This window comes from Anopheles arabiensis, chromosome 3 (assembly GCF_016920715.1).
Source record: "Anopheles arabiensis isolate DONGOLA chromosome 3, AaraD3, whole genome shotgun sequence".
Lineage (NCBI taxonomy): Eukaryota > Metazoa > Arthropoda > Insecta > Diptera > Culicidae > Anopheles > Anopheles arabiensis.
Genome location: NC_053518.1, coordinates 14,134,572 through 14,150,443, shown reverse-complemented (window position 1 = coordinate 14,150,443; position 15,872 = coordinate 14,134,572). Strand labels below are relative to the sequence as shown.

At 42.3% G+C, this 15,872-nt stretch overlaps 1 protein-coding gene across 8 annotated transcripts in view; it reads left to right on the top strand.

Moving 5' to 3' along the window:
* LOC120900172 (semaphorin-1A) overlaps nucleotides 1–15,872 on the top strand; it is a 199,566-nt gene that overhangs the window by 177,199 nt on the left and 6,495 nt on the right. For all 8 annotated transcript variants that reach the window (XM_040306823.1, XM_040306827.1, XM_040306821.1 and 5 more), the window contains 7 exons: nucleotides 467–555; nucleotides 1,442–1,583; nucleotides 7,332–7,453; nucleotides 9,890–9,970; nucleotides 10,891–11,036; nucleotides 12,666–12,748; nucleotides 12,867–13,010. In XM_040306823.1, coding sequence (XP_040162757.1) covers nucleotides 467–555; nucleotides 1,442–1,583; nucleotides 7,332–7,453; nucleotides 9,890–9,970; nucleotides 10,891–11,036; nucleotides 12,666–12,748; nucleotides 12,867–13,010 — 807 coding nt within the window. The remainder of the gene's footprint in view (nucleotides 1–466; nucleotides 556–1,441; nucleotides 1,584–7,331; nucleotides 7,454–9,889; nucleotides 9,971–10,890; nucleotides 11,037–12,665; nucleotides 12,749–12,866; nucleotides 13,011–15,872) is intronic.

Below are 15,872 nucleotides of genomic sequence, written 5' to 3'. Positions count from 1 at the left end.
TATTGTACTGCTACCAACGCTAATTGGAAAGGAAAACCAATCGTGTGCAAATCTGCTTACGATACCAGCGCAATAATCCTACATCGTTTGTAGTTGAACAGTTTTCCGCTTCCATATGCAAAACAATTTGCTTCACAAACAATGCCAGCAAAACAAGAAACAAAAACTCTAAATAATAATTCCAAAAATGTTCATACCTTTCGGTGCGCACGCTTATTGGTTGTCACCGGATATTGGTTGTCGAATGGATATGGCCATTCGATATCCCATAACTCTAATGAGTAATGCGACTGCCCCATCTGGTAGGCAAATAGTTGTCGCTTGCATTAGAATGAATAATTAATTGTGCCACCCCCTTAATCCTTCTCCTCTCCTTCTTCCTTTTACCACTCCCTGTCTGTGTCCTTTCCGAGTGAACGAGGCTAAAGGTGTAAATTGATCATTATCGCTTTCATAAATATTTCAGCGCCCAACTTTGTCGGATCCTTCACGCAGGGTGACTTTGTGTACTTCTTCTTCCGCGAGACGGCCGTCGAATTCATCAACTGTGGCAAGGTAAGTAGCGGTGTGTAGGACGTTAAGCATGGGGGAATGGGTGTGATGGCATGAGGTTTGCATAAATGGAATCCGGGAGCGCAGGGGTGCAGAGGACTGGGTCTAGGTTCTATTTCATTTCACAGACAATTTCTTCCATTCACAAGAAGTCGATCCCGGTGTGTTTGTCGCCGTTGTCGTCGCCATTAGCTCCCCGGACCCCGGCGAGACCGGCGGCATGTCGAACGATAATGAAATAACTTTAATTAAAGTGCTTTTCTTCGCTTGTTTTCACTTCTAGTTTTCTCACGTCGTAGTTGTACTGGTTGCTTTTTTCCTTCTTTCTTCCTCCCTCCATTGCTTCACTTCAACTTGTGTACGCTTCCGCTGCTTGTTTGGAAAATACGTGTTTTTCCCCCGGTTGTTGTTCTTTCCTTGTTGCTCCTCGTAAGCAACCGTTATGATTCGTTCTTGTCGCATCTTCTTTCCTTTTCTTCCTTTGGCGCTGATTATCACATCGCTTTCCTTTGCCTAGCCTTTGAACATAGTTTTTCTCTACGGTACTGCATTCATATTACTAAAGTTTTTATGCTAGCACCTTCTCAACGTCCCCTGCTCAACTGACCCGCTTTGAACATTACCACCCTGGCGTGAAAACAACGGTGACAAAAACGTGGTATATTGCCTCACGTTTGTGTGCGTCCTCATGGTGGCTTAACTAGGTTGGAAAGGGGAAAATAATTTCATTACCGTTTATTTCATCGGTGCTGTACCGTACTGTCAAACCCGTCCTCTGTCACATCCTGCCAGTGCTAGAAGCTAGTTTTTATGAATGGGCCCGATTTTAATTCTATTTTCTAACCAACACTATTCTTTTTTTTTTTGGTTTCTATTTTCGATTTTTTAGGCCATCTTCAGCCGTGTGGCTCGTGTGTGCAAGTGGGACAAGGGTGGCCCGAATCGGTTGAAGAACCGCTGGACGTCCTACCTGAAGTCGCGGCTCAACTGCTCCATGCCGGGCGATTTTCCTTTCTACTTTGATGAAATACGTAAGTATCAGGGTGGGAGAGCATTTCATTAAACCGTGTGAAGAAAGTAGAAGTAGTGATACGGTCAGGATACTCTTTTTTTACTATCAAAAGGTCTCAGTAGTATTGTTGAGGTATAAATCTCTATTTCTTAATAATAATATTATTGTACTTTCACGTAAAGTTGTTAATTAACTCAATGATGATGATTTTTGTTTTATGTAACGTTATGATGGCTTCTGTTGTGGTTTATTTTTTAATAATTAATTATCTTGCATTAGGGTGAATGTACCAATAGTGCTGCAATTCGTAGTGGTACATAAGTGTTTAAATGAATTTAAAGTATCAGGAAGGTATATTATGAACATTATAACACATAGGAATTGAAATGTGTTATATCTTCACAATCACAACTATTTTTACTATGAAACACATCAAATTCACGAAAAAATAATACATATTTTTGTGACTGCTTTGTTACACCTATAATGGTGGTATGGTTCCTAAAGTATCAAAATCATTTTTTGATCATTATATTCATGGTTACCATGACACGACTTTCCAAAAGCGACAATCATTTGTGCTATAACAATCAATGATTTTGCGATGAGATGATTGCAAAAAATGTAGAATGAATGTCATTTGACATTTTTCATGAGACGCCAGAACTACTTAATCGTGCATTAATCAATACTTAGCCATTAGACCACTTGATATTTTCATTCAGTCAACCAGGAAAAGGGTGTTCTCTTACAGGAGTATAGAAAGTCACGCGAAAACACGAAAAAGGACCCATTTTTGATGAAGATCTAGTTCACTTGAGGTACGGGAAAATCAAAAAGTCAAATGATTGTAGCAGAAAAATGTCATCGTGTCGAATGATATTTTTTCCGTGATTGTCGAATGAATGCGTGGATCTAGAATGCGATACTTCAAAAAGTATCATTTTGTAAAATTTTATGTCGACGACTATCACCGTTCGCAACACTGACTGCATAACCTGTCGTCAGCCCAAACCCGGAAATCGATTTTTCACTCAGCCAGATACGCGAATGTTTGACCTTTGTTTGTTTAATTACTTACAGAAAGCTCATTTCTGTTGCTTATTTTAGTGAAAACAGTACCACATGTCAAAAATATCCTGAAAACAAAAATATCTAAAATGTTTTGTTTTTAGTGATTTTATGATTATAACCACTTTAGGAACATGCCTGTTTTGACTACCTATATTGGCACTGCGGTAAAAAACACTAAAAAAATGCCAAAAATGGTCAAAAGACAAGGACAATGAATTTTAGTAAAATTTCATAACATTTATGTTGAAAAACTAGTAATTGCGTGGTTATGTGGTCATTTAGAACGTTAACAGAAACATGAGTTTCGTTATGAAATCTGAAGGATTATGGAAAAATGTTGACACATTTCATAAAATAATGGATTTTTTGGTCACTCAGTAACGGCCCAATTTAACTTTTAAACCCTTTGTAAAAGGCCAGAGAACATTTCACATTAACATAACTACCATAATTACTTTTAAATGGATTTACCTTTAAAACATCTGAAAATTATGCCTTTGCAAAAGACTCAAGAAAATTTCATGTTAGGATGAATAACTTTATTATTCCTAATATCGTATCGAAAGTACTTTAGTGCCCTACAACTAATATTGGTACTACCACCAGAATGGCACGGTTTATACAAGCTAAGTAAATATTTTTGCAGCAAAAATAGTTTTCCTTTTTTTGCTTCTAATTAACACTCTAACCATTATCACATGCGATAAAAATAGATCACAAAATCATCAATAAGTGTTAATTTACCTGTTCGATCTTTTAAATGCTTGTTAAGATTGCCTAAGTTTAATTTTTTAAAACGACTTTAAATTTAACAATCCTAGTGTAAAGCTCAATTGACATTTCATGCTCTTTTGTAGGTTTAAATTTGTTGTCTCTGTAGCAACTTTCAAATATCATTTCATTTCAAGCGTGTGTGATTATCCATTGTTCGCATTTTGGGCACTTTATTGCACGCTTCGTGGTACGAAAAGTTATTTATTTTACGATTAACGTTATCACGATCCATTTGATTCGTTGGAACGAGCTCCACCGTTTAAAGCTTTTCCTCACAGCCCGTTAGGGAAAATAGTAAATGCATCACATCTTCAATCCGATCCTTTCCTTTCCTCAGCGCGTCAGCGTGTTCGGTACGGGTTGTAGGTAATTTTATATACTTTATTTTGGGCTTTTGGTAGGTTTTTTTTTTCAACCATCTCACACAACCCTTAGCGCTTACCGCCTTCGCAGAGCGGACGCGGCGAGAGAGGGTAAAAGTTTTGGTGGTACCCACAAGCCAAAAGCGAAGGATGAAAGTAAGACGTATCTTCTCCGTACTTGGTTGCCCGCGCTGAACATCCCCGGGAAACCCGAGAGTGTATGTGCAACCGGTGCAAAACTCTCCGGGTGTGCAAGAGGTGTACACTTCAAACTTCTCGCTCAGGAAAAAGAATCCCGGACCCTTGCAGGAGAAGGAGAAGCGCGCGCTGGTGATTGCGCTCTAAACAATGGTGCGCAAGGGAAAACGGGAAGCGCTCGGGTTGATGGGAGGGTGGGAGGTTTGGGAAAATGAAATTGAATCAACAGCAGTTGAAAAATAGTTAGCTAGGAAAATATTGAAAAGTCAGCGCGCGTGGTAGAAGAAGCAAAACAAAAGCAACGACTGTGAGTGCTCCGCAAGGAGGGCGATCGTTTGGCAAAGGATCTTGCCGCATCATCCACGAAAGCATGGGCTGTGAGAGGGTGTGTGTGTGCGTGTGTGTGTTGGTGTGGGACTTGTGGTAGGAAAAATTGAACACCATCACACCGCATCGTTCGTGAACCGGCGCCCCCGTTCGATGGGAGATTGCTGCTGGCTACCCCGTCAAGTGGAGAAGTTGGGGCGGGGGCGCGTGTGTCGGACAGAGCAGCGTCATCAATTCGCAACTTCGGTGCAACTTCTGGAGCAAAACTTGCTAGAGCAAAACGGTCCACCGGGAGATACTGCACCCGGGAGGAAATTGCAGTGTTCTAAGCGACCGGTGCGGGCGATTGGCGCTTGTGTGGGCCTGGAAGAAGAGAAAAAGTGGGAAAAAGTGGGGAAAAGTTTTCAAATCCTTCTTCCTTCGATGTCTTGTTTTCGATCGAAACTCATTTATGTTGTTTGCTCTTCTGCTGGCTGCTGCTGGCTGGCTACTGTTAGTTCTTCTGCAGTGGAGCTGTGAAGTGGTGTTTGCTGGCTCGTGCGTTTGACGCGAGTCCCATGCGGATGTGCCACTTTTTGCAGGCTTCTTCCTTCTGCAGCATTGACCTTTTCGCATTTGCAGTGTGCGGCAGAGGTGTGCGCCGCGTGTACGCGCGCCCGCAGGGGAAAACGAGACGGTTTTCAGTAAACGCATTGAACATTGAATCAAGCGGCAGCATTTTTGTTTGCGTTTGCTCTGTGTGGGGACTGGTAGTGTGCACACTTTATAAATTACCTAGCCCCGGCGTGATGCGTCTTCGGTGGGGTCAGGTCTGACGTAAGGACGGATTCAAGATTCGTTTTGCCGCACGGATGGTGCATTTCTATTGATTTTAGATATGAAACAAAAAAAAGCGTTTGGCATCAAGATGATTTTATATTTTTCGAATGAATACAAACGAGAAAGTCTCGTTTGCTTTTATATTTAGCCTCAAAGTTCATAATTGCAATGATTATTTTGCTGTTTGTTTTGTAAATTATAACAAATTTCTCATTAACTATTGCTCGTGCTTTGATGATTCGTTGATTACTATCTTTTGAACATTTCTTTTAAATTTGAAATGTATTGATCCAATGATAGTTTTACAAATGGCCTATGTATACCGTGTTTTAACATAGTTTAGGGTTACCTCTCTGATAATTATAGTGCATGATAAGCACCGTATAAAGCACTATTGATAGCTTGTTGACCTGTCTCACAATACATGCTCGACATGGATTCAAGTCCCGTGTGGACCGAGCTCCGTATACGTTCCGAGTGATTATCATGCCATATGTTAAATTACAAACTGACTAGCCCCAAGCTTATTAGTGTTTAAGGCATATTCTTATACCGATAGCGGTTAGTATGTCTGTTGGAACGTGTTTTTAGAGCAGTTGTAGTGCAATTTGCTATCATAAAAGTATATCTGATTATTCGTTTCGTGTTCGGGTTCGGATAAAATGTTTCAGCTCCGTCCCAGCTTCCGTGATTAATAAGTTCGGATACAAATTCAAATATCTGTAAAGTAACAAAATAGCAATATATTTGATTACTTGATATATGTTTTTGGAAGTTCTATTGCTGTAGACTATTTACAGCATGTTTTTTGGAATCACTCCCACCTTTACATTCATCACCTACCGTAAATGTTGTTCGAAACTGTAATAGGTATTGATTCCATGGGTTTATCCTTATATTTTGTCTGGTTTACAGGGTTTCTATGGCCAGCTCAATATCAGAAACGAACAATTCAATCCCGTAAAATACATTTCAACAATAAAAATGGAAACTCGAATGCTCTGGTATTGGTTGCTCAGTGTACGCATGACATTCATTTGACAATGTTGAACAGGGAATTTAAGGATTGGAAATGAAGCTTACAGCGTTGAGCTGGCTAGAGAAACACTTTAATAGCTATTACAGCCCTGGATTGGTTCAAATTGCATAATTTATGATCATTTAGCTTGGATAACATGTATGATCAAACCAAAAAATCTAACGGATTTAGGAGGAAAAAATGAAATCATGTTCAAAATGTCGTGACACGATCATCTTGCTTCTTTCCAAGCTTTTTTGCATGAATGATCCGGAAACTCAGTGAACTTTACGTTTTTCATAGGTCTTATGTCCAAAAGTGTTTGGTACAATGTTATGAGCCGATCGGAAGAACTTTTTCAGGTCTTCTTGTCTTTTTCTATTTTTATTGAAAGGGTTTCAATCTCCTGTGACTCTCCGATGCATGCTGCGTCCTCACTTCCGTTCTGTTTATAGAGACGTGTGTCATCTCACTCAGAGTTTGCCTTTCGGTTTTCTAACGTCATTTTTCGTAATTACTATTCAACGTTACGTCGACTTCGTTCCCTCATAATCACAAAAATATTTATCTACGTCCGTACCGATGTTGGATGATCAGATCTTTCTCTGTCTTCTAAAGATGATGGTACCTTTTGATCGTTTTATAAACGATGTTGCGCTGAATATTATGAGTCTTAAGGCTTCTGAATACAGCGCCAGGGTGATCATCTATTAAAACATATTTCACAACAATTTCTCTCAATTGTTTCATTGCGTTTTGGAATTAAAAAAACAAGTAATCTAGGAATATAACTTATCATATCTGTTAGTGCATGGATGCAGCCAAAAGCTGTCATTAAAACTTTCACAATATATGATAGTAGCATGTTGTAAAACAAACGCAAACAATGTATCCGAACTCATTGATCACGGTGTACATTATTCACTTTATGATTTCGTCTTCCTTCAAATATTCGACAACATTTAGTATTTTTATTTTCAAAATTAAAATCAAACAAATCTAGATAGAAAATGTGATCAATACAATCAAAATATGTGATGAAAGTAGATAAAGCGGTATTTTAAGAAATCAACGTTTTGAAACCGTCAGGCCGATTTTAGAGAGGATAAAACATAAAACGATCTCGATGAGTTTATATTAAACAATGCTTAAACACATCTTTTAATATCTTTTCCTCACGTTTTTTTTCCAACAGAATCTACCAGCAACCTCGTCGAAGGCAGATATGGGCATGCCAACTCTAAGCTGATCTACGGCGTTTTCTCAACGGCACCGAACGCTATTGCTGGCTCAGCAATATGTGCATTTTCGCTACAGGTAAGCTTAACATTGTCTAAAAAAACAGTACAAGTTCCCCAATCAACTACGTTGCTTCGATCGGGAGCAACTTTATAGCTTGAAACGTTATCGGGCCAATTTCAAATTGCCTGAATATGTACAGGCACTGCCACGTGCAAAACAATCAGCTAAAATCGAAACATTTGTTGTTACGTTACAATAATGGCTTGCTTCCATCTAAAAGCTGCTTGTGGTGTTCGTTACAGAGAGTATCAAACAATTTATGAAATGTTGTTTTCATTTCATTTTTTTTGCAATCATATTTTCCACACACCTTTCTACCCTGCTCATCATCTGCATGCCCAACACAAAAGGTGCAGCTCTCGAGCATACCGTGCAATAATGAACAGTCCGAGCAAACACAATACCAAAACATTCGCTGTACTGTGTTGGCGCTGCAACTAACTGCAACAGAATGCACCACGATTTTCTAGGCAACATATCGCCCGCCGCCATAATCGATCAGTTGCGCCTGCATTTGATAGGGTTCGGGGCCCCATCGCCGTGCAAGGGTTGGGTAAAGAATTTGTGGCAAACATTTTGTATCGTTATCGTCCAGCATGCACGAGTGTGCGTATCTGTGTGTGTAGGTGTGTTGTATATCGAAGGCATTCTCGGTGCCGTGTAGCGATGAAGCTCATTTAATGAAATTTTATTCCATTAGCCAAATTGGGTTGTGCTGCTGCCCGCCTGGTCGCCCTGGTCCACCGCCAGTGCGCCCAACGCATCCGATGAAATATCTGCTAATTAAAACGGACCCTTTCGTTGGGGCAAGTACCGGGAAACATAACGCAGATATGCAGATTTAATGCACCGATTGTGTGTGTTGGGTGATGAACGTTTGAAGCGCGTGTATGAGTAGAGATAGTAGAGGCGTCTGGCCGAAATGTTAGAGTTTATCTGCCGCTCGAAATGTGCAATTTATTATCCATTGATTCGGGAGGTTGCTAAAAATCGATACTTCTACGAATGAACAGGATGAATATAGACCCCACACAAAGAAAAAAAAACAGACGCAAAAATAACTCCCTAATCCTAATGCCTTTCAACCACGCGCACTTCAATCATCATTATCATTACCTTGCCATTGCCCTAACGTGGGGAACCGTCTCGCCAACATCATTAACCGTTCGAATGGGGGAAAATGAAAGATAGGAAAAAAAGGAAATGGTGGGACCTCGGGACCAAACTTCCTGTTGGACGTTATCAAAGATGATTGATTTTGATCGTCTCAATTCGTTCGGGAGAACGCCCAAGGAAAGCACACCAAAAGGTGCAGAAAAGTGGCTTTTCCCTTTCATTACGGAAGGGAATCATTTGGTGGCTTCTCTCTGCCGCTTGTGAAACTTCTAGCAAATGTATGTCCAAAGAAAGGTGACCCTGGGGGCGGGAGCAGGAGTTTCGCTAATGACCTGTCCGCTCGTTAGACGATTGATGGACGGGATTTAAAATTTCATTTAAAGGAATTTTCTCATCCCAGCAGTACCAACTCACTTTTGCATTTTGCCGCTGCTTTCTGAGCTGATGATGGGCGTAAAGTAAAAGTTAACCGCTTCTTGTGCTTCAGCTTCATCTCTTGGAGATGGTGCTATTAATTATGGTGCCACGGCGGTGGCATTTCCAGCACATAATATGACACTGCAAGGCGCGACCACGGTGATCAATTGATCGGTTTTGCTCGTTATTGCGATGAGTCGTAGTTACGGGGCAACATGGTTTCGTTGGCAGACGGTTTTGTCAATGAGCGGATGCCACTAAGAAACCTCACTAATTGAGCTGATTTGCTTGTGTAAAATAAATAATGTCAATAGAAAATTGAAACAGAAACACTTCAAAGAGACAGACATTGCTATACGCTCTTCCGTTTTGCCGCAAATCGGGAACGCTCTTTTTCCCCCTGTGTGTAGGTTCATCCTTTTCAATTTTCATCACTCTCATCAAGAAGAAAGCAAAACCTCCACATTAATACCATTAAGCAGGAGAGGGGGGGTTGGGGCAACCACCAGCCCATTTGTCGGTGGGCTTGACATTACTTCACGAAATTGCCAAACCGCGGAGGCGGATCATTTTCGCGGAGCTTTCGTGGCTTTAACCTCCGTCCCGTTTCCCGCTTGACCTATTTTATCTGCGTGGTGGCCTCGTACCGTGTCCAGGGTAAGCTTTTGGAGCGGCCGGCCTGGGGGAAAAGGTCTCTGTTTTATGAGGGTATGTTTTTTTTTTTTGGGAGGGGGTAATATAATAATCATCATCACCGTCATCACGTGTACGATATTTATATTTTTTGAAGCACCGTTGCCTGTGTTGGGTTGGGTGGCACAATGTTCATCAGCATATTGAAGATAAATCGCATTAAAATGTAATTTTCTTGATAAACGATAGTAACGACCGTTTTCTCTCTGTTCTCTCTTTTTACAGGAAATTTCCGACACGTTCGAGGGCAACTTCAAGGAGCAGAGTGGACTGAACTCGAACTGGCTGCCCGTAAACCCGCTAAATGTAAGTGCAGCGCGATGGCGACGGATTAAAGCACCTTTTTTTTTGTTTTTAGCCAGAGAAGCACTTTGTGTATAGCACACACACATACACACGCCGATTATAATCCGTTGAAAGCGAAAGGTGAAGAGAGCGAAAAGCTAGCAACATCCTTAAACCCGTTAAATATGGTCAGGCGCTAGTAACTAGTTGCCGATTTAGCGATAATTGCTTGCAATAGTAATCTGATTAGCGTTTTGCGACACAACCATAGTGTGTGTGTGTGTGTGTGTGTGCAATCAAGTGCTGGACAGGGCTGACTGCTGCTCATACGCAAAGCTCACACGGATTCGCCTCGACTGACAAAACTGTCCACCCACTTGCCCACACACACACAAAAGTTCACATCCCGGCACCGCGCAGCGCCCTGTACACGTGGATAAGAAGCAGAATTTACCCACTAATTGGATCAAAGCAATGGCGATGTAAACGATGCGAGCGCGCCACGCCATCAAAGTCCAGTCATCACTGGCCGTCTGAGCGCCGGTGGATAAAGGATGCAACGCCGGGAAGTAGTACACCGACCAGCTGCAAACTAATTAGTGCAAACGGGTGCGCTTATGCTGCCTAATTAAAATAAAACCAAACAACCTCCATCCGCTTCGCTTCGCTGTTCGCTGGTGTGTTTGTTGATGTGAACCTTTGCCCTGCTGGCGGCACACTTTACTTAATGCGATCCCTGTGTGGCCTAGCTGTGTCGCAGTGTTTATCCTGTCAATTTTTGTGTTTTCCTCCTGACTGTATGTCCTTTTTGGTGTGTTGTGGGTGCAGATTTCCTCTCCCTGAAAGAGAAGACGATCGTCCCCCTGCTAAGCGCAAATCTACCATTTTATTTACCCGTTTTATACCTCTTCTTCTTCTTCTCCTTTCTCTCTTCCAACTAGGTTCCCGATCCGCGGCCCGGCTCCTGCCACAACGATTCGCGCACACTGCCCGATCTGACGCTCAACTTCAAAAAGACCCATTCGCTGATGGACGAAACCGTGCCCGCATTTTTCGGCTCCCCCATCCTGACGCGTGTCAGCACGATGTAAGTGTGTCTGTCTGTCTGTGTGTGTGTGCGTTATTTTATGAGTGGGAAGTGCTGATATCATATCAGCGTGCACAGGAACGTTTGAAACAGTGTTTTGCATTAATGCGCTTCCGCTCGGTGGGAAGTTGGGGTGGGGAGGGAAAAGGTAGGGAAAGGAGGCCACGGGGTATGGCAGGTAGATATAGATTAAACCACATAAAACCTTTTTGCTGCTGGCGAAAGGTACGGTGAGCTGATCCGATGTTTAGATTTAATTGGACGCTTTACTCCTCGTACCTCCAAGTTTATCGCTTTCATCATCGTAAGAGAGGGAAAGGGAAGGGCCAGGCGAGCGTTATGGGCCTCGGGGTAATGTATTGGATATACATTTTATGCAAAACTGTTACAGGCCGTCCGTGCTTAACATAAAAATGCAAAGCAATTTCTATTTGATCATTCGAAATGTTTTGCCCATCGGGTTAGAAAATGTTATGCTAGGAAAAAATTGTTTTTAGATGCTTGTTGTGGCATTTCTAGTTACGTGAACATTGATTGGAAGAACCGGAAATTAACATAAATACAGAGTCATTTAAATAATTATAATGTAATGTTTGATATGAGTTCGTCAAATTTAAAGAAATCTTATTCGAATGAAAGAATCAATCGATCACATCCTACGCGAACATGCCGTCCGCGTGTTGCAGGGTTTTCCTAGTCACTTTCGATTGTAAAGATTGTTTTTCACCGCGTGCAAAATGTTATTCCACATCGATCTATAATTCCATTTCAATCATAAGAATTTTTAATTTCTTAAGCATGATTTTCAACATCTCAACTGTCAACGGGTGATGCGACCCGGCTTCAAACCCCGGTGAAACAACGATGGCAACAACCCGATGAAGTGTTGAAAATCATGGTGAAGAAATGAAAAAAATATTGCGATTGAAATGAATTGACAGATTTTCCCTATTTCCTATTGGATTTAAAATACAGGGTGTTCCAAGTAACTATCGAATAATTATTCACCGCCTCCAAGATGTTTGAACAGCTGTCATATGGTGTATTTGCTTCACAATAAAATTTCAGTTTTTACACGTGATTTTCAACACATCACAAAGAACTGTCAAACTGTTGAAAATCATGCTGAAGAAATTAAAAATTATGATGATGGAAATGAAATATCTGATTGATGTGGACTAACATTTTGCACGCGGTGAATAACAACGTTTACATTCGAAGCGGACTTGGAAAACACGGCCCTTATTGGTTCATAAAGTCATCTTTTAGTGCAATTTATGAATTGTCTCTACAAACGAGAGAAAGATGAATATTTTTTTTTAAATCAAGGAACAGCTTAAATTGTTGAAAAGTTAATTAATAATCTGAAATAAATAATTGCCATTTATAATAAACTAAATTGAAAAAAAAATCGTAAATGTGTCCTGAAAAGCTGCTTTAAAGTTTATTTTTCTAAAGTAATTTACAAGAAATTCTCACATGATTATCCCTATATCCTATTGGATTTAGGATAATGACATATAAGGCGTAGTTTTAGTTCTTTCCACTTATCCAAAAAGTGCATGGGATAGATGAAAGATTTTCAAATAAATACATTAATTAATGGAAATCAAATTAATTGTTTTACAGGTATCGATTTACTGCGATTGCGGTGGATCCACAAATCAAGACTCCCGGCGGCAAGACCTACGACGTTATCTTCGTTGGTACAGGTAAGTTAACTTATTCGGATTTGTTTTTTTTTTTTGTGTGCCAAAGAAACAACAATTTTCCGATCAAAAACAACTTTAATCATTCACTCGTACCGTTCCACTCTTTTCTTCGTTCCAGATCATGGGAAAATCCTCAAAACGGTTAACGCCGAATCGGCCGACTCGAACAAGAAGGTAACGTCGGTGGTGATCGAGGAAATCGATGCACTTCAAACGAACGAACCGATCCGGACGCTAGAAATCGTTCGCACAACGCAGTACGGTAAGGAATAAAGCACGATGCGGGTGGCCGTAGTTCCTCCCTTCCACAGGTCCTCCTTACATTTGCTCCTCCCGCCCTGATACAGGGACACAAAAAGTTTGCCTTAACCGCGTAGAGCCGCAGCCGTGTTTGATCGTACTGAAAAGAGGTGCTACTACTTCGCAACAACAGCAGGGTGCGTGTGTATGTATGTCCAGGTGTCGGTCAGTTTGAAAATCGTCATCGTCCAATTGGAATTGGACGACGCAGCATTTCACCGAGCGCTGCGCACCAAAACACAACAGCGCGATCGTTCCTCGAACTCCCGGCGCGAAGCCTATTTGCATTTTTCCAATTTATTTTCCTTTGCCCTTTTTTTGCCCGACCGAATCGGCAGGAGTCTTTTCCGGGGAAGAATTGTTTTTCCACGCGAAGAGCTGTGTGTATGTCTGTGTGTGTCGGCGTTTGTTTGTGTTCAGTTGAATTGAAATTTTCACGCTGTGCTAACCTTTTGCACACGTTCGCGGCACTGCCCACTCGAAAAAGGAACGAGTGAGCTTTTGAAGCGGTTGGAATCCGATCGGCTGGAAGAGCACAGAAAAAAAGAGAAGGAAAGTACAATAAATACCACCAGCAGTAGTAGTAGGTCAGTTTGGTTCGGAAACGGAAACCGTTCACCAACAAAAAAAGCCTGACTGAATGTTTTCTGTGCGCAAATTTTGGGCACACTTCCCTGACGCTGGCTCTGACTCTCTTCTGCGCACCATGTTAATTCAATTTCAAGTCGAAACATAGGAAAATTTTCCCATGCAGCGAGTCACAAACGGGCAAACGAGGGACACACAGACCGGTTTGATGAGGGTACAAAGCAAATTCCACAGCTCTGCAACCGCTCTGGGATTGTGTAGAGTAATATAAAACTGGACATTTCCCAACCCGTTTTGCTGATGGACACAAACACCACACACTCACACACGCAGAGGTAAAACACACCTATCGGAGCGCTACAATGCGGAGGATTCGACCCCAAAAACTGGCCACTGTGCTGCACGAAGCGTTCAAAGCGTTTTGTGCTACACCACAGGCACACACACACACACACACACATCCCCATAGTGGAGCACCCGTTTGAAACGAAACGTGGCATACTTTGGTTTTGTTTCGCTTTGCACGTTTGTCACTCACCCAAAAAGGAGATGGCAACCGGGCGCGGCGTCTACATTGGAAAATTGTTTCCGGTAAATTCTCCTGCCCTTGTGCCCAACTATATCCCGCCCATACAGGAGAGTGGTCTGCATCGTGCCCGTGCTCATCATCATCATCATCATCATCATCGGTTCCGATTATACTCGTACGGCCATTCAAGCAGTGGCAACGACGATTCCTATGGGAAATAGAAAAGCGGGTATGATTATCGTTGTCGTTCAAATTCGTCCGAAAACAAAGGTTGAAAGGGGTATCCGAACAGAAGAGGCAAGGATTCAGTTCGGATGAAATCCTTCCAATCAAAAGAAGCGAAAGCAAAAAAAAGGAAACACCGAAGGATAAGATTGTGCCAAGCCAGCCCGTGCCCGGGCCCGGCCCGGGTGCGGCATGACTTTCTTTCTTTTTATGCCAAAAACGGGTTTTATTAAATCGAGAAACAATCGATCGCTCGATGTTGGCGGCCACGAGATAAACCATAGTGGATCGTGTGGGGTGCTGAAGGGGAGGGAAAAAAGGGAAGCGAGCAAATTGGTGGAAATCGATAAGGAAGAAATGCGATACGTTGACAGCCGCGCCCGCACGCGGACGTTGTTCGGCATTTTAGATCACAATCAGGGACGCCGGGTTGAAAAGCCGGCGTCCACCCCCATCGGTTCCTTTCTTCACCACGCGTCCGTACTCACACACACTACCACAGAGGGATACTAATGATCATCGTGGCATCGTCACACTGATGACCACCGATGTGACAGTGACGCAGGGACAGACCCACCACCAGATGGAGAGGACATCCGCATCAGGTTCGTTGGCGCGCATTGATTTGCTGCTCTGGGAGTTGACACAGAAACAAAACAAAAAATAAGCATCGCCCTGTGTTGGATGTCCTGCTGGGCTTTTCGGGGCATTATCGATTTTTCGTATACCGGTCCCCGTAATTGTGGTCGAATGTACCTGGCAGTGGAAAGGAGTTAGGATCGTCCGGGTTTTTTTTTTTTGCCGTGCCCAGGTTCCAGTTTCTTGCGGGCTGCAATATGTACGTGCCATGCTGTGCTGTGTCTTCCAGCGCTGCTCCGAAGATTGATTGGACACACACATACACTGCTCTACGGTGTGGCTTAAAATGTGTTTATTTCGGTCAATCAATAACAGATTTATTTTATTTGGACCGAATTCAGTTACGCTCTTTGGGCTCGGATGCCCCAATGTTTTAGCAAACGAGGCGCAACTGAATTTAATAAGGCCACCGGCGCTAGTTTGTACACTTTCTTTCGGTCGAAGTTTGTAGCTTATGATTAAATAAACGTCTCGAGTTGATAAAACAAAGTGCATGTACCGCCACGGTTTCAGCCTGCAATCAGCTCTCTGCAGTGCCGCATTTCCCACCACGCCCCAAATTTTACACGGTTGGTCAAACAACAAACTGAAGTTTATAATTTAATTGATGTTTACTGACAGAAAGAATCCGCTGTGTGTTGTGCTAAGGCAAAAAAAGGAACATGCTCTGCGGAGGATTTTCACTCCTCCAAGCAAGTTCGTCGTGTGTTTCTTCTGTCAGGTGTGTCAAAGGACGCACGCTCTGCTTCTTCGGTCGGTGTGGATGTAGGAAAGAAAAGCAGCCCTTGACTAAAAAGCCACGACGACGACGACGCCGACGATCTATGGGTGCCGCTGAACGAA